At 51.5% G+C, this 27532-nt stretch overlaps 2 protein-coding genes across 5 annotated transcripts in view; one reads left to right on the forward strand and one right to left on the reverse strand.

Annotated features, from left to right (window-relative positions):
• Positions 1-1810, forward strand: part of SCAP (SREBF chaperone) — a 67750-nt gene extending 65940 nt beyond the window's left edge. For 2 of the 3 annotated variants that reach the window (XM_072721024.1, XM_072721022.1), the window contains exons 19-23: positions 387-469; positions 567-733; positions 891-971; positions 1172-1378; positions 1464-1810. In XM_072721024.1, the coding sequence (XP_072577125.1) occupies positions 387-469; positions 567-733; positions 891-971; positions 1172-1378; positions 1464-1709 (784 nt within the window). In that variant the 3' untranslated portion in view covers positions 1710-1810. The remainder of the gene's footprint in view (positions 1-386; positions 470-566; positions 734-890; positions 972-1171; positions 1379-1463) is intronic. The other variant, XM_072721023.1, reaches the window with a different exon arrangement.
• Positions 1811-2091: 281 nt separating this feature from the next.
• On the reverse strand, positions 2092-27419 carry PTPN23 (protein tyrosine phosphatase non-receptor type 23). 2 transcript variants are annotated; one of them, XM_072721020.1, is made up of 25 exons: positions 27231-27419; positions 19861-19935; positions 10827-10954; positions 10487-10563; positions 9768-9817; positions 9473-9604; positions 9135-9215; positions 8902-9033; positions 8767-8814; positions 8306-8362; positions 8157-8215; positions 7939-8018; positions 7709-7823; positions 7550-7615; positions 7039-7184; positions 6462-6773; positions 6221-6375; positions 5961-6112; positions 5693-5872; positions 3813-5601; positions 3534-3718; positions 3344-3448; positions 3120-3258; positions 2893-3006; positions 2092-2806 (listed from the first exon to the last, which is right to left on the reverse strand). In XM_072721020.1, the coding sequence occupies exons 1-25, from the start codon at positions 27312-27314 to the stop codon at positions 2327-2329; spliced, it is 4941 nt and encodes a 1646-aa protein (XP_072577121.1). In that variant the 5' UTR covers positions 27315-27419; the 3' UTR covers positions 2092-2326. The 2 variants fall into 2 exon arrangements, with proteins under 2 accessions (XP_072577121.1, XP_072577122.1); XM_072721021.1 differs by having other exon boundaries at positions 10487-10663; positions 27231-27393.
• Positions 27420-27532: the final 113 nt, after the last annotated feature.

A 27532-nucleotide genomic window follows, 5' to 3' on the forward strand; every position in this document is an offset into this window, starting at 1 on the left:
GCTTTCAGAGAGCAGAGACCACAGCCGCCCTGGGGCCCATCTCCCTCCTCAGAAGGCCCTCCTAATCTCCAGGCTGTGAGGGCTCTTGACCCCTAGGCTTCCATGATATTCTCCAGGTGCCTCTTAACACACAAGCTCATTTATCCTCAGGCTCATCCCATGAGGTGGGTAGTTGTCTCCATTTCACAGATAAAGGCAAAGGAGAGTTGCACCCCACGTTCCCTGGCTTCAGCAGGTTTCTCAGCACCTGTGATTGCATCTTGGCCGTGGTCCCTCTGTCTGTTCCCATATGCCCAGTGGAGCTGACCCTTCAGGTGGCCGCAGTGCTCAGCCCCAAGCCTGGGTGTTCTGAGGGAGAGCCACCAGTGGCCACTCTTCTCTTGCAGGATTGTGGCTGCCCGGCTCAACGGTTCCCTGGACTTCTTCTCCTTGGAGACCCACAGTGTCCTCAGTCCCCTGCAGTTCCGAGGTCAGAGGCCTGTGCAGGTGTCTGCACCTGGTGCGGGGAGGGCGGTCGCTGCTTGCAGTGTGTTTCTCTGAGATCTCACTTGGTCTGTTGTCCCCAGGGACTCCAGGGCGGAGCAGTTCCCCTACGTCCCCTGTGTACAGCAGCAGTGACACAGTATCCTGTCGCCTGACCCACACCGTGCCCTGTGCACACCAGAAACCCATCACTGCCCTCAAGGCCGCAGCTGGGCGGCTTGTGACTGGGAGCCAAGACCACACGCTGAGAGTGAGAGTTGGTTCCATCTTGTGGGTGCTGGGGTGGCCTGCCATAGGAGGGCAAGCATTCAGGGTCAGTCAGGGAGAGGATGCAGAAGGGATTTCCTGGCCAAAATGCAAGTGGGAAGCCCCCAGAGACCAGAACCTGATGCCCACCCCTGCCCCAGGTGTTCCGTCTGGAGGACTCGTGTTGCCTCTTCACCCTGCAGGGCCACTCAGGGGCCATCACAACTGTGTACATTGACCAGGTGAGGGGGTCAGGGGAGGGGGGTGCTGTGGTGGGCTGCAGGGGTACCAAGCCATGGCCTTTGTTTCTGACTCTGGACAGCTGGCCCCCAGAACCATGTGGGAAGCAGAGCGGGAAGCCCCCCAGTCCCCAGGGTAGAGACACCCCCGTGGACAAAGGTATTCCACCAGTGACCCGGCTCCCCTGGGCCTGTTCCCCTAGACCATGGTGCTGGCCAGTGGAGGACAAGATGGGGCCATCTGCCTGTGGGACGTGCTGACCGGCAGCCGGGTCAGCCACATGTTTGCTCACCGTGGTGACGTCACCTCCCTCACCTGTACCACCTCCTGCGTCATCAGTAGTGGTCTGGATGACCTCATCAGCATCTGGGACCGTAGCACGGGCATCAAACTCTACTCCATTCAGCAGGTGGGCAGACTGGGGGCCACAGGATTCTTGGGTGTTTTAGGGAGGGGGATTCGAGACCTAGAGCTCATCGTGTCTCTGCCTCCAGGACCTGGGCTGTGGTGCAAGCTTGGGTGTCATCTCCGACAACCTGCTGGTGACTGGCGGCCAGGGCTGTGTCTCCTTTTGGGACCTAAACTACGGGGACCTGTTACAGACAGTCTACCTGGGGAAGAACAGCGAGGCCCAGCCCACCCGCCAGATCCTGGTGCTCGACAATGCTGCCATCGTCTGCAACTTTGGCAGCGAGCTCAGCCTGGTGTATGTGCCCTCTGTGCTGGAGAAGCTGGACTGAGTGGGGGCGTGGCGGGCAGGAGCTGTGGTGCAGAGCCGAGTCTTCTGGAAGCTGTCTCTGCCTTGTGACTGTAATATTAAACTTTTTTTTTTTAAATCCCATCTGCCACTGGCCTTTCGAGCCACTTACGTCTTCCCCTAGAGCTGCTACACACCCACCCTCCCTGGGCCTAAAAGCGAGCACTGGCTCACACGCTTCTGTGAGCTGGTTACGGGACGGGGAAGCTCAGCGAGCCCGGTCTACGGGCCTGCTTTCTTAACCTTTCAGAGGTGTGAAAGGCCAGGGCGGCCACATCCAGGCTCACTAAGGCACCATGGTTCAGGCGGTGCTACCAAGGCCCAGGCTCCCTCGCTTGAGGCAATGGGCAGACACTGGCCACAGAACAGGTTGATTACTTTAATAGCAAAGAGCTGAAAAATGTCAGGTCCCACAAAGGAGAGAACCTGACCCAAGGCCCGCAAGGCATCTCCACCCCACAGGGGTGCGGGCTGGGCCAGGCATGGCTGAAGGCAGCAGGAATGGGAGTAAGAGACCAGGCCCGCTGGAGAGGCCCTGCTAGAGTGGGCAGACCGGCGGGGGAGATGATGTAGTGTAAGGACCAGGCAGGCAAAGCCTCTTCAGGTCTTGTTGAGCGTCCAGAGCGGATCCAGAAGGCTGAGAGGGTCATCAGCAGGCCGGGCAGCCCGTAGGCCCTGCCCATTATGGGCCTGCAGAAAGTTCTGCTTACTCATGCGCTGCTTCCCTCGCAAGGAGCTGTCCAGAGAGAAGGCCTCTGGAGTTAGGGAGGCCAACAGCTCCAAGGAGGAGGAGGGGGGCCCCACGCTGGGGGCCTCAGGTACTGGCTGTTCCTCCTCAGGCTGTGGGGCTTCCGGCAGAGGTGAAGGGAGAGGGGGTGGGGAGGAGGATGGGAGCTGGGCGGACTCTGGGAGGCTGGCTGGTGGCAAGCCTGGGGGCTCTACAGGGCCTGGGAGGCTGGTAGCCGGGGAATCCAGGCCCCCGGGAGGCCGGATGCTGAGTTTGGCGATGGTAGCCTGGATGGAGCTAATGGGCACGTCCCCGCCGAGGACCAGATCCTGGGAGTCCTGAGGAAGGTGATTCTGGGAAGACAGAAATGGGTGTACATGAGTCCACCAGGCTGTGGCTGTGCCCCCTTGCCCTCCTGCAAGCCCCAAGGGCTCCCTACCTTCTGACTGACGCTTGTGCCGGCTGACGATCTGCCTGGAGGGGGCATGCCATGGCGCTGCAAGACCTGCTCCACGTGTCTCACCACCGCCTCGTGGCAGAACCGCAAGTGCAGCTGGAGAGGGCCCTCGGTTTGGTCAACAGCACAGGGCCTCCTTGCCCTAGGGTTGAGGGTGTCCCCCCTGCACCCCCCCAGCCCCAGACCCAACCGTCCAGCCCGCCCCTCACTTTCTCCTGCAGCATGTGCTTCCTCTGCTGCCGCATGCGCCGCACCAGCCGAGGCAGCTCAGGGATCCCGTTCCCGGCCTCCACCTCCTGCACCGCCGCATAGAGCAGTGCAAAGGCTCCCGTGCGGCCCACCCCAGAGCTGTGGTGGGAAGGCGAGGTGTCAGCTGGGCCAAGGGTCCCCCCTCAGACACCCCCCCACCCTCACCCACCAGCCTGGGCCCCACCTGCAGTGCACGACGACTGGTGTGTGCAGGGGCCGCTGATGTAGGCAGTGTGCGTGCACCTCCTGGATGAAGCGCAGCAAGTTGCCAGGGCTGTCCGGCAGGCCCCTGCAGGGTGCAGGCCAGAGGGCCATGAGCAGGGCCAGATAGATACCCTTACCCACCACCCACACACCGGGGGCAGCAGACGCACAACTCAGGCCAGGTGGGGAAGTGAAGGTGCACAAGTGAGCGCTTGAGGCTCTGGTCCCGGAACTGCAGGCTCAGCACCCGCTCCACATGGGTCTCGGTGGCACGGACGCTGCTCAGTGCCACACTCAGGGCACCGTGTACCATGGGCTGTCCCCGCTCAGCAGGGAAGTAACGTGCCACCTTTTGCTAAGGGACAGACAAGCAAGGTGGTGAGGTCTGCTCTTCTTCTGGGTCCCCTCCTGGGCACCCCCTCCCCTGTCCTCCTTGCCCACCCCCTCACCTTCTCCATCTCAGCCTCTGACACCAGCATGACAATGACGGACACCTTCTGCTCGTGCACCATGAGCCAGAAGTCGGCAGCAGTACCGGGCAGTGGGGCCTGGGTGGCCACCAAGGGCGGGCAGTAGGGCGAGAGCCCCTCCACGCGGCTGGCGTTGATGTAGTCGTCCTTGCCCGAGCGCAGCACCACGCGGTTACTATCGTAGGGCATGACGTCCTGGTGCCGGTTCTTCAGTGAGTAGCAGCGGGCGATAGCAATGGAGCGGCCACGGGCGTCATGTTCCTGTGCGTCCTGCAGCTCCCGCCACATGGCGTCCAGTGCCCCAGTGTCCCCCAGCTGGCCTCGAAAGGCCTCCAGCTCCCGCTGCAACTGCTGCAGCCTCTCAGGGCGCTCATAGGGGTCCCTCTCAATCAGCCGCAGGGCCTGTGGCCGGCGGCCCTCGGCCGCATCCACCTTTGTGGGCTGCAGCAGGGGCTGCCCACCCCCAGGAGGCTGTGTACCCCCGTGCTGACTCTCCGGGCTGGAGGATAGCAGGTCTGCAGCTGCAGGGCCCCGGCGCACACATGGGGGCGGCTCTGCTGCAGGGGCCCGAGGCGGCACTGGGCCGGGCCCTGGTGACGGGGCAGGTGAAGGCACTGGGTGGGGGGTAGGGGCGGGCTGGCCAGCAGGTGAAGGGCCTCTAATGGAGAGCGGGGTAGCCTGAGGGCCCAGGGGCCTAGGGGCCGGGGCAGGACCATACGCCAGGGTGGGATGGGGAGACGGAGGTGGCCCGGGGCTAGGGAAGGGCAGAGCCCCTGAGTGGGGGGGCAGTGCCCCCGAGTGGGGGGGCAGAGGGTCCTGAGAGGGGCCTGGGTAGAGAGGGGTGTGTAGAGGCGGTGTGGGCTGTCCCAGGACACTAGGCTGAGGGGCAAAAGGGTAGGGGGGTTGTGGGGGCACCCGCCCCTGAGCCTGGGGTGGGAAGAGGTTTGGATGCTGGAGCGGAAGGGGCTGCTGGGGGGGCTGGGGTGTGAATGTCACTCCTGTGGGATGGGGCTGGGGCCCAACCCTGGGGGCCGGAAAAGCTGGGGGAATCCCAGGAGCAAAGTGGTGCTGGGCAGGGGGAGCTGTGAGGGGCGGCTTGGCCCCCATAGGGTAGGTGTAGGGTGTGGGCAGCAGCTGTGGCTGTGGTGGGGGCACTGGGAAGCAGGGCTGGGGTGGAGCGGGGCTGGGGTTTGGCCGTGGAGCAGTGTGGCTGGAGATGGGGGCCTGGACACTATCCACAGTGGTCGTGGCTGGCCGAACCCCCAGGGCCATCTCGGGGCCTGAGAACTGGGGAGGAGGGGCAGAGGGCAGACCTGCAACTGGCGGGGGTGGTCCTACCCCCCCATAGGGACTGCTTACCACACCGTGCTGTGGGGACGACCGGGGCACAAGGCCCAACTCTGGAGTGTAGGCAGGGGCAGGGTAGAGAGCAGGACCAGGGGCCAGGACCACAGCAGGGGGGCCTGGGGCCTGAGGGGGCCTGGGCTGCAAGCCCTGGGTAGGGCCTGAGTAGGCACCTGGAGGTAAGGGGCCTGAAAGATAGTGGGGTCCTGGGCCCGCAGAGCTGGGGAAGGGGCTAGGAGGAAAACGGAGGACGGCAGCAGCGGCCAAGTAGGTGTCAGGTGGCCGGGGAGCAGCCACCATTTCAGGGGGCAGGCTGCGCAGCTCCTCAGGCAGGTCTCCGGTCTCCAGCACCTCGCCCTCCTCCCTCCGGGGCAGCAGTGGCTTTGGGGCTGTGGGCCGAGGGGGTGGCTTCTTCTTCAGCTCCCTACAGAAGACCAGGAAGGAGCAGAGAGTGGAGCCGGGCCCCCACCAGCCGAGCTAGGGCTGGGCTGCAGCTGCCCCGAGGCCACACCCACCTGTCCAGGAGCTGCTGGCGGGCAGCCTCGCGGGCCTGGCAGGTGGACTGGGCCCGTTCCAGGAGAGCAGCCACCTTGCTCTCCAGGTCCGCATAGAAGTCCTTGCCCTCCTGCGACTTCTTCATCAGGTCCTCATAGGCTTCGTAGGAGGCCACCAGGGTCTGGAGTGTGGAGTTCCACCTGGCAGGCAGAAGGGCCAGCAGGAGGTGAGTGGCCGGGCCGAGCTCCAGGTGGGAGTCTGGGCTGGAGCACAGGGCCAGACACTGACTTTTGGTCCAGTTCACTGAGCACCCGCCGCACAGCTGCATACTGCACGTTGGCCTCCGTCAGCGCCCTCAGGACATTGTCCTGGGCCGCCAGGTTCTGCTCCAGGTATACCCTCAGCTGGTCGTACTTCTTCAGCTGCTCCTCAAACAGCTTCTGCGGGGGGGGGGTGGGGGGGGGGGTGGTGGAGAGCAGATACTCAGGGCCTCACTACTTCGGGGTGGATCCCAGAGTCAGAGACTGTCCCTGGCCCACCAATCCCACCTTCATCTCTGAGTGGTCCGTAGTAACCAGGGAGGCCGTGATATCATCCTTCTGGATCAGCTCACGCAGCTGCTGCTCCAGGGACACACGCTGGTCCCGCATCTCCTGCACCTTGGCCAGGATGCGCTTCAGGTTCTGCAGCACAGCCTTGTCCTCTGGGTGCAGCAGGGGTGGGTGAGACCCAAGGCCACAGCTCCACATCCCTTCTCAGGGGCATGGGATGGGGGGTGGGGTGGCTCACCAGGGGTGAGAGCTGGCGTGGGCAGAGCAGCCCGGACCTGGTCCAGTGGCCCGCTGAGCAGGCGCAGATTGCCGACGTGCAGATTCATGGCACGGTGCAGCTCACTGTTGGTGAATGAGGCCTTCTCGTGGACCTCCATGTACTTAGCCCAGTCGCGCCTCACCTCAGCCAGCTCTGCCTTGGAGCCTGCCAGGCTGGCCCCAGCCTGCCCCAAGGCCTCCTGCAACTTCTGCTCAAGCAGCTCGTCCTCCTCCAGCAGCTCCCGGATGTCCTTCAGGGAGGCCTCCACATCCGTGAACACACCTGACAGCACTGGAGAGGGTTTGTGGAAGGGGAACAGCTCCTGATGCAGGCATACCAGGCACCCAACTTGCGCCCGTCCCCGGGGAGACAGAACCACCCCCATGATCAAGGGCTTGTGTGTGGCCCCAGACTTGCCGAGCAGGACAGATGCACGGTGCAGGGATCTACAGAGGCATGAGGGCGGGTGCTGGCACCTCCTCTGTCCTTAGGAACAGGGTCCATGGAGAAGGCCACCACAGAGGACTCCACTCACTTGCTTCTCCCCCTTGCTCACCTTGCATGGACTGGACAAGGTTCCTGACGGTGTCTGGCCGGACACTGAGAGCTGCACACTTCTCCATAAGCTGGGGTGGGATGTGGCTGTACGCATCAAGGTTGTCCACAGTCTCAGGGTCCAACTGCATTGAATCCATGAACTGACTGCAGGGGGGTTAGAACCAGGTGGGCACCAACCCAACTCCTCCCTCCCTCACCACTGAAACTAAGTCTGAGGTCCTAGCAGAGGCAGATCAGCCTCTTGACCTCCACCAACAGAGTCTGGCCTGGCCCACAGAATACACCCAGGGCACTGCTAAAAACAACAGGCCACGGGAACATCGCCCTCCCACGCCAAGTGACTGCCCCCTATAAATCTAGCACCCAAGACCATGAGCCGGAAAGGCTGAGCTAGGAAACCTGGTACAAGAAGACATTTGCTATTCCTCTCCCTGTGCAAGCAGCACTGGGGACCCCGCAGAGGTCTGCTGTGTACCTCCCACGCCTCCCACCTCCAGCCCTGAACTCACTCCAGGACCTCATTCTTGTCCTCAATCTTGGCCATCATCTCCCGAAGCAGCTTGGCCTTCTCCTCACTGCCAAAGTGACAAAGCAGTTGCTGGAAACCTGAGTCTTGAGACATCCCAACCCCATCTGTGCTAAGACCAGAGCTAGCCATTCCCACCCACCTGTACAGTGATGAGGCTTCATGAGCAGCCATGGGTACCAGTTTGGCAAAGATGTCAGGGCCCGTAACAGCTGGGTCTGTGGGGTTCACTGGTAAGGGCTTCACCAAGGGGGCACCTGGGAGGGAGAGTAACAACTGTAGAAACCAGGCCCACACAAGCCTCGGGTTTGCCTCTGTTCTATACTCCCATCTTCACCCCTTCCCAATCCTCGGCCCCCCTTAGCTCCAGACCTTTTACAGGCTGAAGGGTGTCCAGTGCTGGGACAGCCTCATGGTAGATGAAGTCATTGTCCTTTTTGGCAGAATTGTACCTGGGGTCAGAAAGGGAAGTGGAAAGTCCAGCAATCAGGCCACTGCTCTCAGGTAGTGGCTTCCTCCCAACAATGCAGAGGGCCAAGACCCTTCCCAACAGGAAGGAACCAAGGCCATCCCCAGCCCCACAGACTCACTTGCCCCCAATGACATCCATTGCAAAGCGCAATGCATCTTGCACAGTGTCAGGCTGGCCCTGTAGGACAGAGATGGGAGGGGACTCAACACCAATCAAAGCCAGAGTGAGGACAACCCTCAGACCCACCAGACTCTTCTTCAGCTTTACCTTGGCCAACTTGATGGCTTCATTGAGCTTGTCCAGGGCACTCTGGAAGTACGCGACCTGTGGGGAGCAACAAGCAGAGCCTGGTCCATCCTTCCCTCCTTATGCCACCCCATTAAGCCCTGCCTGGCTATGAGGTGACCCACTAGACCAGAACCTGAGGAAGGAGCCAGGCACCAGCCCAGCCAAGAGCACACAGCCCACTCCACCTTACAGCTACGCCTCCCACCAGGAGTCCCCACTGGCGGGGAGCCTATTATACCTCTGCAGTTCCCTAGGGATGAGGGTAAAGCAGATGGAACAACACAAAAGAAAACACCAGGCCTGCAGTCAGGGGGTGGCCAAGCATGTGGGGGTGAGGGACGGTGAGGAGAGCCTCCTCTATGCTATAGAGAAGGGACCCCTCTAGCACCTCGTGAAAAGGCTGGAAACAGTCAAATCCTTCCCTGCCACGGCTCACTCACCCGCTCACCGAACTTCTGCTGCTCCTCAGCTTGCTTTCCCATGTGCAGCTGGCAAGAAAGAAGAGAGGCCACAACTTATTCCCCAAGCTGTGGACACCCCAGCCCACCCCACCCCAGCGGTCACAGTGCTCGCACATGAGCCACAGCTGCAAAGTAGTAGATCTTCATCTGGACAAGCTTCTTCCAGTCCTTCTGGATCCGGCCCAGCAGTGAGGCGGTGTCGGGGTTCTCCAAGGCCCGGCATGCTTCCTTGTAGTAATCCACCACCTGGGAACCAGGAGGGGGTCAGGAGTGGGGATCAGGAGTAAACTAAAGGCCTATTCTCACAGTCCCTTGGGGGCCATGCTACCATCTACCCCTGCCCCTACCTGTGCACTGATGCGGGCCACCAGAAAACTCTTCCTGTTGTCCAACATTGACTTCTCCAGAAGGCACTCCTGAGCCTGGCCCTGGGTGGACAAATGCAGGTGCAGTCATTCATTCACCCAGAGATCTCACCCTCCCCATCGGAACCAATGGAGATACCCTGCCCTGTCCTCTCCTAGCCTTCCTACTCCAAGAAACACTGCCCTACTCTGATCCACCTGGGGCTTAAAAATTCAAAGCCAAGGCACCACTGTTATGTGCACGGGGCCTGGTCCAGACTCCAGTGCCAGCTGCCCCCTCCCTTGCAGTGAACTGGGCCCCAACAAGGGCACTGCCTCACCAGCATGAGGTTGACATTGAGAGTGAGGATCTGGCGGCTCATGTCAACGCTGTAGGCATGAGGGAAGTGCTCACGCAGGTAGGCGAAGGCGCCTGCTGCACACTGGAAGTGAGTACAGGAGACCTTCATGCCCTGGGAGGGGAGAGGAGGAGGATGGCCAGAGGCAGAGCCAGAGAGTTGCCCAGGTCCACTCCCACGGGACAGGATGTAAACTCTGGAGCTCTGGAGATGAAGAACACTCAGCACCTCTCCCTGTTATGTCCTATGTCCCACCCATTGCCCCACCTCTCCTCACCTCCTCAGACACTCGCTTGTCCATGGCCCCCAACATGGAGTGCAGCGCCCCTGGGAAGTCAGAGGACACAATGTCAGAACTAGCCTGGGGCTGCTCTCAGGTTGCCCCACGCCTTTGTTGAGCATAAGGCAGGAGGGGCAGTGCTGTCACTCGTGATCAGGGAGCTGGTCCAAGGACACCCAGAAGGAAAAACTCACAAGTCCAGCCCAAGCCCCTCTGCCTTGCTCTACACCAGGCAGATGTGGGAGTGGAGGAAGGAAGAACTTCCATACATAGCACCCAGCCTACAGGTCCAGTCTTGAAGCCCCAGGGATGCCTATATAGGACTCGGGCTCCCCAGGATTCTCCCTTGAGCCACACTGAGGCTAAGTCATCAGGGTTGATAACAGGGTTAGTTGAGGCCAGCTTTGTTCTCCTGACTGGTGCAGCCCAAAGCCATAAGCGGGGGTCAGAGTGTCCGGTCAGAGGCCACCACTCCTGGCCAGAGTACACAGCAGCAACACCACATGGTGGCCAGCCCAGCGGAGCTCCTCCCCAGCATGGTGGCTCCCCTTGGCCCATAAAAGAGGTGCTGGCAGAGCTATGAGGAAGGCAGTGAAGGGGTCAGAACCCAGGGGTCCTCTGCCCATGAACCCACCGCCTTTGTGACCTGCTGAGCTGAGATCCTGGGCTGGCAGGGCTGGGAGATAGGACCATGGGGAAAGTGGTAGGCAGCTCACCAAGGTTGTAGAGAATGCAGGCCTGCTCATACTTGATATCCTCATGGGCCACAGACTTGCCAGAGAAGATCTCAGTCCTGCAGACATGCCACCCACATCATCTTAAGGAAAGGAGCCAGCTAGGGCCTTGAGGCCAGGTGAAGGGACCAGCCACCCCAGTGCAGGTCAGAGGGATACCTAAGGAGACCAACCACACCAAGCCACTCCCCATCCTCTGCAGCGAGGAAGAAGGGAGGGGAGGGGAGGGAAGGGAGGGCTTGGGACATCTCCATCACCCAAACACCCTGGGCTGCCCCAGGCACCCTTCAGGCTCCCCCCAGCCCTGCCTGCCAGCTCTCACCAAGTGACAGGAACAGCAGCCTCCTGGCCTGAGCCCATGGGGACCCGACTCTGCAGGTAGTGGAGCTGGCCTAGGTACTTGCGGAGGACACTGCAGCCCTCAAAGTCCCGTGGGACACGGACAGCATTCTGGAGGGTGGATGGGAGAAGCAGGCCTGCCATCACTTGGGGTAGAGTACAGGCAGGTCTGTCTGCCCATAGATCCCCAAGAAAGAAATCTGCATCTGAGCTAGGCAACTGCACACTCCAAGGGATCCAGAGACAGCCCACAGCTATGCCTGCAGCTGTTCAACAACCACCCCACCAGCCAGGGCTGGCTGATTCAGTCCCACTTCTCCCGAAGGCAGTTTTATAACATGCATTAAAAATGTTCATGTACTTGATCCTGACCCACAGTTCTGTATCTAAAACATACAGTAAAATACACCCAGAAAAGCAAATGCTTGGTGAGCATACAAGGATATTTATCACAGTATATTATTAACAGGGTCAAATACTGGATGCCACCAAAATTTCCATTAAACAGGACTGTTTAAATAATGTCAAGACTACCCACAAAAGAAAATACCCTATAGCCACAAGGACCCAAGATGAGAGTATTATGTTTAAATGTTCATGATATATTTATTGAGTCAAAAAAAAAAAAGGTAACAGACGAGCAGTATGATTTCATTTATGTGAAATCGTATAGAAACTGATAGCCAACCAGATACATACACAAGATTCTAGGGTATACACCAAAATGTTAAGTGATTACCACTGGGTAACAGGGTTTAAGTAACTTATCCTATTCTATATACACATGTAGAGACATATATTTCTTTGTATTGCTTATTCTTCATATTAAACACTTTCACCTTTTTCCTATTATTTTATCATTTAAATCCAATTAACATACAGTATATTATTAGTTTCAGAGGTAGAGTTCAGAGATTCATCAGTTGCATATAACACCCAGTGCTCATTACATCACGTGTTCCCAACACTCAGTTACCCCATCCCCCTTGATCCTCCCCCACTTTAAAAAAAATATATTTTTAATTAATTTAAATATTTTATTTATTTATTCATGAGATACACACACACACACAGAGGCAGAGACACAGGCAGAGGGAGTAGCAGGCTCCATGCAGGGAGCCTGACGCGGGACTTGATCCCGGGTCTCCATGATCACGCCCTGGGCTGAAGGCGGCGCTAAACCGCTGAGCCACCTGGGCTGCCCCCACTTTCACTTTTTATTAAAAACAATAAAGCTCTTCCCATTTTGGGGAAATAAATCAAAGCAGATGAACCCCGTGCTCAAACAAACAGAAGAGCAGACAACCTACTCTCCAAGAAGCACAAAACAAAGGGACAGGCTAGCAGCACTGTGAACACTCTCCCCCACCTGCTGGAGAGAATCAGAGTATCCCCCCACACACACTCCCAGAAGACTTTAGCAGCCAGGGGGCCCAGCAGAGAGCTGGCCAGCACTGGCTAGAAGAAACCCTTCTTGGAGGATACCACCCCCCAGAGCTGGGCTCAAAGGCCCTGCCAGGGATGCTCTCAGAAGAACAACAGGGCAGGGTTAGCCAGCACCAGTTGCACTCAGCAGCATTCCCTAGGGCCTGTCTCTTCTCTGAACAGGAATGTAAGCTCCCTCAGGAAGCAGCCTCCAGAGGGCCCAGAGCAAAGATGAGGCCCACAGCCACGTAAACTGCTAAGGTGTGACCCTCAGACCAGGACTTCTGGAATCAGTCACTACCCCCTCCCCATCTTTCTCTGCCATAATCAGATACCACCTAGAGTTAACATTTTCCTTTAGGCTGAGCCATTTTTCCAAGTGGAGCCACATCCTAAGCAGTCACCTCTTTGCAACAACAGGGTTGATGTTATAGTTACATTTTTTTTTTTAATACTAAAGCCTATACAAAAAGATTAAAACAAAAGATTTGTCTTTGTACTTCTTTGGGAAACAATGAAAGCAGCCCTCTCTCTAAGCCACACAACTCCACTGGCACTTTTTTTTTTTTTTTTTAATATTTTATTCATTCATTCATTCATGAGAGATACAGAGAAAGAGGCAAAGACACAGGAAGAGGAGCAGGCTCCCTGTGGGGAGCCTGATGAGGAACTCTATTCCAGGACACTGGGATCAGGCCCTGAGCCAAAGGCAGATGCTCAACCACTGAGCCACCCAGGCACCCCTCCACTGGCACTTTTAATCCAGCCAGGAACTCCCCTCGTCCAGTCCCACCTGCCCTGTTCTCTAATACCTGCACGTGGAGAAGCTGAAGCGAGCAGGAGGGTCGGTAAGGAAGCTCTGAGACCATGCCACTCCTACCATTCCCAGCAAGCCCCTCACCATGCCTGCCAGCTTTATGCTCTATAAATCAAGAATTTACCTCAGAGTTGCACCTGGAAGGTGTTCTTAGAGACAACTCTTCCAGCCTCTGCTTTACCGATGAGGAAACAGACCAGATTGTGAGAAGAGCCTACAGCTCCCCAAGATGTATCCAGCTTCCATTTCCAGAGGGCACCTGCATGGCTCAGTTGGTTAAGCATCGGATTCTTCGTTTCAGCTCAGATCATGATCTCGGGGTCATAGGATTGAGCCCTGCATGAGGTTCCATGCTCAGTGCAGAGGCAGCTTGAGATTCCCCCCTGTCCTTCCCCCATCTCAAGCTCCTTTTGCTCCTGCCCCCCAATGTGCACATGCTTTCTCTCTCCCTCTACCTCACTCCCTGCTAATAAATAAATACATCTTAAAAAAAAAAAAAAAAAAAGATCTGCAAGGGGACTCATGTGCAGCTTCCTTAATTGCAGCCTTTCACTGTTGAAACTTGAGTAAATTTTTCAAAAATAAAATAAGCAAACTGGCACTTGGCCTTGATACCACTGTTTCCAAAATGCTGTAGGCAGGAGAACAACTTCTTGCTTGAGAATTGCACCTACATCAAATCTAGATCTGGGGAAGCCTGAGTGGCTTAGCAGTTGATTGTCTGCCTTTGGCTCAGGGCGTGATCCCAGAGTCCCGGGATCAAGTCCCACATCAGGCTCCCTGCATGGAGCCTGCTTCTCCCTCTGCCTCTTTCTCTGTGTCTTTCATGAATGAATAAATAAAACCTTAAAAAAAAATCTTCTAGATCTGGTTCCCATACTTGGTGCTCCATAACTGTGTCTTCGATGAACCACCATATGGATGGTTGGGACCACACCACAGAAGGCTGAGGGAGGCATTTAGTAAGTCCTATGGAAGCATGAAGGCCTTACCCAAGACTGCCTAATGAAACCACCACTCCAGCATCATGCTTCCTGGATCCCTCATGAAGCCTCTCGTTCACTGGGCATCCTTTTTTTTTTTTCCCCCTAACCCTCAGAATTTGGTTCCTCTGTCCTCTTCCCTGCTACTGGAAGCTTAGCCCACTGCCAGTGGTGCCACACCAGTGCCACTGTGCTCAAAGAATCTTATTTAGAATGTCACATAACAGGCAGCCCGGGTGGCTCAGTGGTTTAGTGCTGCCTCTGGCCCAGGGTGTGATCCTGGAGACCCGGAATCGAGTCCCATGTCAGGTTCCCTGCATGAAGCCTGATTCTCCCTCTGTCTGTGTCTCTGCACCTCTCTCTGTCTCTCATAAATAAATAAATAAAATCTTAAAAAAAAAGAAAAAGAATGTCACATAACAAAGAACTTCGCTTTCTTCACTGTTGGATCTCAGTACCTAGAACAGTACCTGAAATTAAGAAAACGTTCAACAAATGTTTGCTAATGGAATAAATAAAAAGCATGACTGGAAGTCCGGTATATAAATAGGACAGATAAAGAGCTCCTCTTAGTTCTCTATTGGGTGCTCAAGCTTTGCCCCCAGCAAGAGCTGAGCTGAAATCATTCAGTTTTATGTCATTCTTACTCAAAAACTGGGAAAAATGCTTTCTTCATATTAATTACAGAAACACCATTTGGTTATTGGTCATTGTTTATTGCTAAGGAACAAGGGTTAAGAAAGGTTAGAAACATAATAAAATTTAAGCAAATACTGTAACAATTAAAATAATTTAGTCTATAGTGTTTTGGCAATGTTATTTTAACTTCTCGTTTTTTAAATAAAAATGAAATGTGTAAAATCACAATGACTGTCTGTGGGAATGACTGTCTTGTTCTTTATATTTCTCTTATTTTCAAAGCTTTCTATAGTTTTTATGATCTGTTAATAATCAGAACACCAAATGAGCAAATGTGCAGACACCCCTGCCCCTATGAGACAGACATGAGCTGCTAAGAGCCACTGCTACGGGCCACTGCACCCCCAAATGCAGAAACAAGCCCTCAGACACAGGGTACAGCAGCCAGCACTGTGCTCAAAGCTGATACCTCAACACCAGAAACAAGTCATTTTCACAATTATTAGCAATGCTCTGGAAATGCCTAATTCCAAGAAAATAAGGAGTACAACCACTAGAAAGAAAGCAAAATCATTATGTGTTTATGCTATGACTCAAGTACTTGGAAAACCCAAGAAAGTGAACTCAAGGGATCCCTGGGTGGCGCAGCGGTTTGGCGCCTGCCTTTGGCCCAGGGTGCGATCCTGGAGACCCGGGATCGAATCCCACGTCGGGCTCCCGGTGCATGGGGCCTGCTTCTCCCTCTGCCTGTGTCTGTGCCTCTCTCTATCTCTCTGTGTGACTATCATAAATAAATTTTTAAAAAATAATAAAAATAAAAATAAAAATAAAAATAAATAAGAAAAAGAAAGTGAACTCAAATACTATCAGAAAGAAAACAATTAAATTGCTCAGGGTGCCTGACTGGGTTAGTCGGATAAGCATGCAACTCTTGATCTCAGAGTTTATGAGCTGAAGCCCCATGGTGGATGTAGAGATTAATTAAAAATAAAAAACAAAAAACAAAATATATTGCTCAGTTGCTTTTTTCTACTGTAAGAAGTGGAAAATATAAAAGAAGAAGGGGGAGGAATATTCAATAATAGCAACAATCAAAAAAAAGTCCGGAAATAAACTCAACAAGTTATGTGTAAAACCTACATGAAGAAAACTTTACTGAGGAACCCGGGGGGGGGGGGGGGGGGGGGTAAAAACGAAACAAAATAAAAAGCCCTTGTAAGTTTCCATCAGTGCTCTTGGGTGACCATGTGCATTGTCAATGAGCAGTAATATTCTGAAAGGAATCTTTTTTTTTCTGAGCAGATCTTAAAAGGGGCCTTAAAAAATTTGGTAAACTACATTGTAAATAGATGTACTGCCATCTAGACTTTGTTGTTCCATGTCTAGAGCACGAGCAAAGTAATATAATTCTTCAGGGCTCTCGGATTTTCAGAATGGTAAATGAGTACTGGCTATAACTTACAGTCACAAGCTGCACTAGCCCCCAACAAGAGAGTCAGCCTATCCTTTGAAGCTTTGAAGCCAGGCATTGACTTATCCTCTCTACCTGTGAAAGTTCTAGATGGCATCTTCTTCCAACAGAAGGCTGTTTTGTCTCCACTGAAAATCTGTTGTTTAGTGTAGCCACTTTCATGAATTATCTTCCGGATCTCTCCATCAGCACTTGGTGCTTCACCTTGCACTTTTATGTTACGAAGATGGCTTCTTTTCTTAAACCTCGTAATCCGGGCAGCCCGGGTGGCTCAGCGGTTTAGCACCACCTTCGGCCCAGGGCCTGATCCTGGAAACGCGGGATTGAGTCCCACGTTGGGCTCCCTGCATGGAGCCTGCTTCTCCCTTGGCCTGTGTCTCTGCCTCTCTCTCTCTCTCTCTCTCTCTGTCTCATGAATAAATAAGTAAAATCTTAAAAAAAAAAAAAAAAAACATAACCCAACTTCTGCTAGCTTGAAACTTTCCTTCTGCAGCTTCCTCAACCTCTCTGGGCCTTCATATAACTGAAGAGAGTAAGGGCCTTGCTCTGGACTAGGTTTTGGCTTAAGGGACTGTTGTGGCTGCTTTGATCTTCTATGCACACCACTCAAACTTTCTCCTCATCAGCCATTGCTGATGTGGTTTTATTATCATTCATGTGCTCACTGGAGTAACACTTTTAATTTCCTTCAAGAACTTTTCCTTTGCAGAGCAGCCCAGGTGGCTCAGCAGTTTAGCGTCACCTTCGGCCCAGGGCGTGATCCTGCAGGCCCGGGATCAAGTCCCACGTCGGGCTCCCTGCATGGAGCCTGCTTCTCCCTCGGCCTGTGTCTCTGCCTCTCTAATGAATAAATAAAATTAAAAAAAAAAAAAAAAAAAAAGAACTTCTCCTTTGCATTCACAACCTGACTAACTGGTGCAAGAGGCCTACCTTTCAGCCTACCTTGGCTTTCAACCTGTCTTCCTCACTAAACTTAATCATTTCCAGCTTCTGATTTATTTTTTTTTTTAAGATTTTATTTATTCATGAGAGACAGAGAGAAAGAGAGAGGCAGAGACACAGGCAGAGGGAAAAGCAGGCTCCATGCAGGGAGCCCGATTTGGGACTCAATCTCAGAGGATGCCAGGATCACGCCCTGGGCAAAAGGCAGACACTCAACCACTAAGCCACCCAGGCGTCCCTAGCTTCTGATTTAAGATGAGAATGTGAGACTCTTCCTTTCACTGGAACACTTAGAGGCTGTTGCGAGGTTATTGATTGCCCTAATATCAATACTGTTGTGTCTCAGGAAACAGGGAAACCCAAGGAGAGAGAAAGGGGAACAGTGGATTGATTGAGCATTCAAAACACACCGAACATTTACCCATTAAGCTCTTGGTCTTTTTTTCTTTTTAAAGATTTTATTTATTTATTAATGAGAGACACAGAGAGAGAGAGAGAGAGAGAGGCAGAGACACAGGCAGAGGGAGAAGCAGGCTCCATACAGGGAGCCCAATATGGGACTCGATCCCGGGTCTCCAGGATCACGCCCTGGGCCGAAGGCGGCGCTAAACCCCTGAACCACCCGGGCTGCCCCAAGCTCTCGGTCTTTTTTTTTTTTTTAAGATTTATTTATTTATGATAGACACAGAGAGAGAGAGAGAGAGAGAGAGAGAGAGAGAGAGAGAGAGAGGCAGAGACACAGGCAGAGGGAGAAGCAGGCTCCATGCCAGGAGCCCCACGCAGGACTTGATGCCGGGACTCCGGGACCGCGCCCTGGGCCAAAGGCAGGCGCCAAACCGCTGAGCCACCCAGGGATCCCCAAGCTCTCGGTCTTACACAGGGTCTGCAGTGCCCCAAAACAATTGCAACAGTAACCTCAAAAATCACTGATCACATATCACCCTCACAAATACAATAATGAAAAAGTTTGTTAAAAAAAAAAAAAAAAAGTTTGTAATATTGTGAGAATTACCAAAATGTGACATAGAGACACAAAGTGAACAAGTACTATCGGGAAAATGCACCAACAGATTTGCTCCATGCAAGACAGCCCATTCCTTCAATCTGTAAAAAACACAGTATATCTAGAGGCTCCTGGCTGGATCAGTTGGTGGAGCATGTGACTCTTGATCTTGATGTTGTGGGTTCAAGCCCCACAGTGGGTGCAGAGATTACTTAAAAATAAAATCTTCAAGAACGCACACACACAGTATCTGTCAAGTGCAATAAAGCAAAGCGCAATACAAGGTATGCTTATACCACTCTAATAGAAAAATGGACAAAAGATATTGGCAAGCCCTAAAAGAAGATATGTAACAAACACATTAACAATTGTGAAACTGGGATCCCTGGGTGGCGCAGCAGTTTGGCGCCTGCCTTTGGCCCAGGGCGCGATCCTGGAGACCTGGGATCGAATCCCACGTCGGGCTCCCGGTGCATGGAGCCTGCTTCTCCCTCTGCCTATGTCTCTGCCTCTCTCTCTCTCTCTCTCTGTGTGTGACTATCATAAATAAATTAAAAAACAAAACAAAACAAAAAAACAATTGTGAAACCTTACTATTAGCCAAATAACTGAAAATTAAAATTAAATACCCTTTTCACCTACCAGATTGCCAGAACTGAAAAGTAACAGCATGAATAAGCATGTACCATGCTGGAGGTGGAAACGAAAGCCAGTGCATCCTGTTCACCCACTAATTCCTACAGAAACAATCCCATAAATGCCCCAAGTATGCACAGACATGGATTATACTTACAATGGTGAAAACTGAAATAACCTAATGTTCAATGAGACCAGATGGATTAAATCACAGTGCAATGTAACGATCACAAGACATGAAAAATACTACTGTTCTATGTTCATTGATAAAGAAACAAATCTACAATGCATTATATGAAAACACATGGGACGACTGGGTGGCTCAGCAGTTGAGCACCTGCCTTTGGCCTAGGGCGTGATCCTGGAGTCCCAGGATCGAGTTCCACATCGGGCTCCCTGCATGGAGCCTGCTTCTCCCTCTGCCTGTATCTCTGCCTCTCTGTCTGTGTCTCTCATGAATAAATAAAATCTTTAAATAAATAAATAAATAAATAAATAAAGCAAGCAAGCAAGCAAGCAAGCAAGCACAGACTACATAAGCTCTACAGGCAGTGTAGGATCCTATTGTGTTTTTATATAGTATACACAGCTGACACTTGAACAGTGTGGGTTAAAGGGTGCTGACTCCCATGTCAAAAATCTATAATTTTTGACTTCCCAAAAACTTAACTAATAGCCTACTGTTGACCAGAGCCCCACTGGAAACACAGTCAATTAACACACATTTTGTATGTTATATACATTATATATTGTATTCTTATAATAAAGTAAGCTAGAGAAAAGAAAATATTAAAGAAATCATAAAGAAAATACATGTAAAGCCTGTACGATACAAAACCTGCATATAAGCGAACCCACACAGTTCAAATCCCTGTTGTTCAAGGATTGATTATATAAAAATTATAAAATATATACAAAAATGTGAGAAGGATTTTTTAAAAACTGTCTCTTTTTTTTTAAGCATTTTCAAATTTTTTTTACCATTAACTTTGCTGCTCTTAAAGAGGAAAAAATATTAAATTAACAACAGTTTCAGGTGGTTTCTTTACCTCCTTACCAAGCAGTCCTGTTTACAAGTGCATAAAAATACTATCCTCCTACCTGTCTGAGCAACTCCAGCTTCTTCAGTTCCTCATTGTAGGCTTCTGGGTTCTCTCCATAATTTTTTAGGACAAACTAGAAAGAAAAAGAGAAAGAGAAAACAACTTAGACCATGAATGCAGAACACTCCCCTGCTCTCACTCCTGCCCTGAGTCCTTGGCAGTCACCAGTCTAGATCCACAATCACGAGCCTATCTCCTGGACCACTATGAACTCTACCTCAAAGATGGAGCAGCACTAAGATCCCTCTACCTTTGAGCAAAATAGAAAATAATGCTGGGCGACTTTAGGTGAACACCCTGACTGGTCTTCATCATGCTGCAGTCCTCTCTGTGAAGTCCAGGACTCTGGCAGCTCAGGAAGCAGGGGAACTTAGCTGGCTGAAAAGGGATCCTACTGAACATCCCAATAGGCCACAAATTCAAGCCTCCATCAAGGACTAGACCTTGCTGTGTTCTGGGATTACAACCATAATCCTAATCCAACCACAAACATAGGCAAGAGATACCAAACAAGAGTGGGAGTGCGAAGCCTTCTTTGCCAGCTCTCCAGGCTAGGATATGGCAACACAGAATAAATAATTTACATCTTCCTCACCTTGAAGAAAGGCCTGCAGGTGTGTGTTGGGAATAATCAAGATAGAAGGAAAAGTCAGTGCCCACATCAGATAGGGGACTGGCATGCCTGGCCACAACAGCACTCACCACCTCAGGAGCAGACTCTCTCAAAAATGAGCAAACTCATCAGTCTGGAGGCACAGCTTGCATCAAAAGACCCCTTGTTCACCTAAGGTCAACAGACTAAGGCAGCTGGAACCACCCCTGTTATGGTTCCTATTGGCTGATTTAGCAATCTAGGGGGAGCCAGATATACCCATTCCACAACCACAAAGGGCAGTGATGCCCACCTCTTCTGCTGGTTTTACCTCCTACAAATCCCGTGTGTCCATGAGCCCTCTTCTCTATCCTGTTGCCACCCCTTTAAATGTGCCCCTTACCTAGAGGCCAGAGATCTCTTTCTAGCAAACTTCACTGTCACTCCTAACTTCAAAGCCTTCTGAAACACACACACACACCGGGGGAAAAAATAAACCCAAACACTTTTCTCAGGTTAGTGAGATTATGAGAAATGAGTTGCAATCTAAAGAGAAAAATTATAATCTGAAAAGGATGTGCAACAATGGCTCTCCAAAGTCTCCAATCTCTCCTATGCACAGAGTTCCTGGCCCTTCACAACCAGCTCCCAATTGCCTTCAAGGACTGTCTTCAAGTGACTCCTGGGGACGCCCAGCCAACAGTCCTGTGGAACTGCTGCTTTCAGGTCTCAATGCTTGCCCACATGTTGTCCCCTCTCCAATATTAACTCAGCTGAGGAACACCTGGGTGGCTCAGCGATGGAGTGTCCGTCGGCCTTCAGCTCAGGGCATAATCCCGGGGTCCCAGGATCGAGTCCCACACTGGGTTCCCTACGGGAAACCTGCTTCTCCCTCTGCCTATGTCTCTGCTTCTGTGTCTCTCATGAATAAAAAAAAAAAAAAAAAAGGGGGGACTCAGCTGAAATGTCAATCCCTTAAACTTTAACTGCTGCTCTCTCTACATTCTAAACATGCCTTCACCAGACTGTGCCTGGCACCGTGGCAGGGTCATGCCAGTGACACCCCTCTAACCCGCACCAAACAATGAGTGCATTGGGAATGGTAGGAGCCTTATCAGATGTGTCAGATGCTCTGCAAATGGTGGCACTTACAGGAAATTCAGAGAATGGGTGAACAAACTGAAAATACTAAAAGGAGACACTCAAGAATATTCAAAAGCTGGGACTTCTGCTCAACAGTTAACCCAGTCTCTGAAAAGAATCAATGTCATGGTGGTGGTGGGGTAAACAGGAGACCAGTCTAGATTTTAAAATATTAAAGAAAGAGAACTAAATTCAATATGAGAACCTTGACTGAATCCAAATTTGAGGAAGAAAAAGTCATAAAAAATATTTTTTTTGGGGGGGGTCGCCTGAGTGGCTCAGTGGTTGGGTGCCTGCCTTCAGGTCAGGGCATGATTCTGGAGTCCCGGGATCTAGTCCCACATCGGGCTCCCTGTGTGGAGCCTGCTTCTCCCTCTGCCTATGTCTCTGCCTCTCTCTTTCTGTCTCTCATGAATAAACAAATACAATCTTTGGGGGAAAAGAAATTGGGGGGAGGGACACCTGACTGGCTGTGAGTAGAACATGTGACTCTTGATCTCAGAGTTATAAGTCTGAGCCCCACATTGGGTGTAGAGATGACTTAAAAATAAAATCTTTAAAAAAATGAAAAAAAAAATCTTTAAAAAATGCTTTGGGGACAATAGGTGAAGTTTTAACATATAGTAGAAAATTTCTGTGGATTTTCTTATGTGTGATGATAATATGGTTACACAGGAGAATGTCCTTAGTCTTACAATGTGCTGAGATGTGTACAACTTACTTTCAAAGGTTCACAAGATACATACACATGCACGTAAGCACATACATACACAAAGACACAGAGAACACACAAATATGGTGAAATATAATTATCAAAAATAGGTAGAGAGAATTTTATTATTATTATTTATTAAATTTATTATTCTTTCAACTTTTCTGTACGTTGGAAATGTGGAAAACAAATATTTAAGATTTGCTGAAGAATTAAACGGTACCTGAAAAACACTTTCCCCTATATCCATAGTTCTTAGCCTTTTTCTGAGTCCTTTGAGACTACAAAAGCCATAAAAGAAATCTCCCTAGAAATATTCAACTATGCACAAACCCAAAAATGTGCACACAATTTTAGTTCACAGACACTCTGAAGCCCATTCCTTAGGCAGGTCCATGGAAACACACATAAAACTAAGTCCCACATACAGGACTGTTAATAAATACAATATATACTTTGCTACTGAATTTCAAATGAGATTAATTTTATTAGGACGCCTGAGTGGCTCAGTGGTTGAGCATCTGACTTTGGCTCAGGGTGTGATCCCAGAGTCCCGGGATCAAGTCTCACCCTTGATGTCAGCAAGCCTAAAACCAAATTACAGCCCTACCGCACAGAGGAAGAGAACAGACCTTCGTCCCTGCCTAGCCTAACCCCTATTCCACATCTCATCTAAACAATATCAGCAAGGACAACTCATGTTACATCTCCCAGTGGGTGCTAGAACTAGACTAGGTCATTCAACCAACACTTGTAAAGCATTCTCCACATACAGATATTTATTACTTCCCGAGTAAAGGGAAGAATCTGGAGTGAAATGGATACAGGTTTTTGGTGTATAAGACTAAAGTCAGAGAAGAATGAACTAGACAATGCATGTCATTTGTTCCTAAAGTCATCCTGTGTAAAACATAAGTAGGCAAACAGGTTTGGTAACTCTAAATCTGTGATAAGAGAAAAGACAGGTCACCCAACACCAGAGGTAACTGGCAATGTCCCTTGCTCCTCACTGCTGAGGAGGCAGGTCCCCTTTTAGGCCTCCAGTTGTCTCATAATCTTTTCTGTGTATGTTGCAAGTGATTCAAAGGAGTCAGCAGCTATCCTATGAGAAACACGGAAGGGGGGGTAATTCCACAAACCTAAAAACCAGACTCTCCCTACATGTGAATAAGAGGAACCGTAACAAGAGGTAAGAAGAGTGTGCACTCTGTGGTACAGACAAGCTGAGTGCTAAGACCTGTCTGAATTTGGAGTGTTGTTCAATAGCCAGGCAGCTGGGGAGGTATGGTTCAACCAGAGTAATGAACAAGAGAAAAGGAATTCCAGTAAGGACCAGAGCAAGAGCAATGATCAGATGTGGAAGGAAAAGAGGCTGACAGTTCCTAGAGGAGAGGCCTGAGGGAATGAATTAGAGAGAGGCAGGCTGAAGCCAAGTGGTGGCAGGCCTTGAATAGCAGGCAGTTTCTTTGGAGGAACCTGGTGGGAAACGGAAGATTTAGAGATCAATCCAGCCAGAGTGGGAGTGGGGGAAAGGCCAAGGAGCCACTCAGATGGCAGGGTGGCTACCACATGATACATCTTCCCTTGAGGATGGGTTACCATGTGGATCATTAAAAGATAAGCTCCCTGAAAGCAACAATTTTTATCATCACACACAGCCCTGAGTTCTCAGGGTTTGGCACATATAGTCACTCAATAAACACTTGCTCAATGAATGAATCAGAGATGATGTTAACACCTAAGTCCAAGTCAGTTTGATTTATGCTCCAGTGCAGTTGATTAGGGGAAGGTGTTTGGCACCAGAAGAGAAAACAACTTCAAATACCAACACTTGTCACCAAATCACTCAATGATGAAAAGTACAAATCAGCCTTCATCAGTTTCCAGTGAGTCAGCACTCTGGGCTCAGGTAAGAAAGTGCAGGGACGGGATGATGGTGGCTTAGCAGTTGAGAACCTGCCTTCAGCTCAGGGCATGATCCTGGGGTCCCGGGATCAAGTCCCACATCGGGTTCCCTGCGTGCAGCCTGCTTCTCCCTCTGTGTCTCTCATTAATAAATAAATAAAATCTTAAGAAAAAAAAAAAAAAGGAAGTGCAGGAACAGCAGCATTTTTCCACTAAAAAATTACATGGGCCGCGGTATTTAACCCAAAACATGGCACTGCAGTTCAAAGTTCAAAACCAGCTTGCTGTTCTCCTGGCTCTTATTTTACATTATTTCATAATTGAAGGCATGTCCATCAGCAGCAAAAAACAATACTAATCATTATTAAAGGTCTTTCAACAGCCCAGGCCTTACAATGAAACAAACCCTTTCAGCTATCTGGAAAACTTCAATTCATCCTGCAAAGGCTATTCATCCCACCAAGGCTTCTCTGATGGCCCCTCCTTAGGCTGGTACTTCTGTACCCTACACATATTCTTCCACTGATATTGCCATTTAATTTTTAAGTTTCCTCTACTAAACTGAACTCCATGAAAGAAAAACAAACAGAATTGTCTGTTATTCATCTGTATTACCAATACAGATGGGTTCAACAGGGTGACCTCAACAGAATCAATTTTTACCCCAGTATCCTAACTTAAATTCTCTCAGCTCCAAATCATTGGTGAAGGTTCCCATGGTTAAGAGAAAGGATAGAAGAGGACAAGGGCAGAGCAAGGGCTCAAGGGCTGGGGAAGAGTCCAGGTCAGGAAGAGTTCCCAGGTTGCAGTGGCTTCTGCAGTCTCCTGTAGGAAGAGCTCCAGGGTACCCTGAGGGAGTTGGCCATTTACAAGCCCAGCCTACCCACAGGTTGTTAGTCCTTTTCAATGGGTTCATGCAAATACATGCCACAATCATGGCGGTATCTTCCCCAATCCCCAGGAGGAAACACAGAAAAAGAGCTGAAGTCTAGGAAATGAATAGTTTCTTCAGCATTTAATACCACCTCAGGCTAAACGGCTAATGAGCAACTACTTTCATGGAGACTCAGGAAGGCTTCCAGGGAAGTCATTACTCACATAAAACCATGTTGGTTAGGTAAGAGTAACCAGAATATCAAAGGCTAAGTTTAAACAAAAATATCTCCTAGGATTTTCTGGGCTGAGATTTTATCCACTGGATTTCCATAAATTTATGGTCACCATGACTAAATTCTCTCTCAAATGTCCTTATTTGAGCAATATTTTCCTGAATGCCAACTGTGTAGAGAGGACCCCGCTAGGCTTCGAGGAGCAGGGAGATGCCTCTCAGGTCACTAAGAATTGAATAGGAGTTAAAACATAGCACACATACTAACACCAGAAAAAGAATGGAAAAAAGGATTCAGAGAAGGGGAAGTTTAACCCAAATCAAAGAATTAAAGAACACTTTTGGAAGAGAAAGAACTTAAACTGGACCTTGAAAGATGGAGAGAATCAACCTATGAGATTAAAGAAGGGCCCCATGCCCATCCCACACGACAAAGAATAGGGCACTTCTGGGTGGGAGGATTCCACAACCAAAGGCATAGAAGAGCAAATATACAGAGAATGTTAAGAGAACAGCAAATGGCTGACTGTGAACAGAACCTATATCAGAAATACATAGATCAAGGGGATGCCTGGGTGGCTCAGCCGGTTGAGGGTCTGCCTTCCGCGTGGGTCATGATCTCGAGGCCCTGGCATCCAGCCCCTCATCGGGCTCCCTGATCAGGGAGTAGTCTGCTTCTCCCTCTCACTCTGCCCCTCCCCCTGCTTGTGGTCTCTAGTTCACCTGGTCTCTCAAATAAATAAATAAAATCTTAAAAAAAAAAAAAAAAACACAGATCAAACATACAGTGGGCCTTCAAAAACTACGGAAAGAGCTGTGGTTGGTCGGGGAGAACTCTAAATGGGTTAGAGCTGAACTAGAAAACAAAGTTTTGTTATGTTTCAGGAAAACTCATCTAACTGTACTTGTATGAAAGAGCAGATGGCTAGAAGGCCAAAGTCTGGGGAAGAGGTAACAAAACTCTTAAGTTTTAGATGAATCCAATTTCCTGTCTTTCTAAACTACTAAAATCACGAGGATGCCAACCTGTAACGACCTGGTTGTTCCTGTTTACTTCTGCTCTGACCCAATGCTCTTAGGTGGCCCTCCCCAAGGCTGAAGTCTCAGAGGGCACCCGATGCTCATTCAACACACCTGGCCCCTTCTCTGTACCAGCCCCACCTGATCTCACAACACAGGTCCCCTGCCTCCATCACCACCAAACCTGCCTGGGTCTCCTCCGTCCAACTGAAGGTCCAAACACGACTGCTAAGGTTTCTCCAGGAGCTACAACGCTGTCTACCCCCTCCTGGCAATTAAGAAAAGCAGTAACTCTCCCAAAAAAATGACAAGGAATTGTATCTTTTGGTCTAAGGGGGCTCCCGAATATGGTTCTTCTTAAGAGTCCAGAGGGAACTGCACCAAGTGTCAGAGAGACCCCAATCGCAGAGGTCAGGCATTCCTCTGGCTCCCGCCTCAACACACACACACGCTGAGCCATCCCCGGCGCTCGTCCCAGGCAGGTCCTGGAACGACAGACAGCGCACGCAGGGCACAGTTCAGAGCAGACGGCCAGGGCCGCCCACCTCTCCCCGCGAGGCGGTCCCGGCGTGGAGGAGGGGCGGGGCAGAACCAGGTCCCGAGCGTCACACGGAGGAAGTGCGGTGCCTCGGTGGGAACCGTGGATGGCCCGGAGCAGAAGTCGGGAAGCAGGTTTCGACGGGCTGCGGGTGCTAGCCCCGAGCGGGCGAGGAGGGGACAGGAATGTCTGCGGGGGGGCGGGGGGGGCGCGGGCTGAGGAAATCCAGCGGAGGCCCCTCCCGGCCTCACCCGACCCTGCGACCAGGGCCTAGGGAGATGATGGACGCGCAGGGGGCGTCACGCGCTGGCAGACGGCGCTCCGCGGGAGAGATGGGGGGAAGGACTTACTTTCTTCACGGCCGGCTGGAAGAGGAAGTCTCCGGCCTCCTTCAGGTCCAGCCAGATCATGGGCATGCGGGGCACGGCCTCCATGGCGGCTGGCGCCCGCCGGCCACCCGACCGCTCCCCTAGCTGCCCCAGCTGCTGCCTCAGCCGCGCGCCCCGCCCCTCCGCGCCGGAAGCCGCTCGTCACGCGGCGATGAAAATTGCTCGTAGGGCCTCCTGGGAGATGCAGTCCCCGCCCGCGCAGCCTTGCGGGGTAACCGCTGCGGCCGTTGCGCATGCTCAGTCTCCTCCGCAGGAAGGGCGTG

This window comes from Vulpes vulpes, chromosome 9 (genome assembly GCF_048418805.1).
Source record: "Vulpes vulpes isolate BD-2025 chromosome 9, VulVul3, whole genome shotgun sequence".
In the NCBI taxonomy this organism is placed as follows: domain Eukaryota; kingdom Metazoa; phylum Chordata; class Mammalia; order Carnivora; family Canidae; genus Vulpes; species Vulpes vulpes.

What these genes read in the sequence shown, in the direction of transcription:
- PTPN23 (XM_072721020.1), bottom strand. Translation starts at nt 27,314, where the DNA reads ATGGAGGCCGTGCCCCGCATGCCCATGATCTGGCTGGACCTGAAGGAG. An exon ending in ACAAGCGAGTGTCTGAGGAG is followed by an intron (nt 9,605 to 9,767) that starts GTGAGGAGAGGT and finishes CTCCCCTCCCAG; the next exon opens with GGCATGAAGGTCTCCTGTAC. An exon ending in GCACAAGCGTCAGTCAGAAG is followed by an intron (nt 2,807 to 2,892) that starts GTAGGGAGCCCT and finishes CTGTCTTCCCAG; the next exon opens with AATCACCTTCCTCAGGACTC.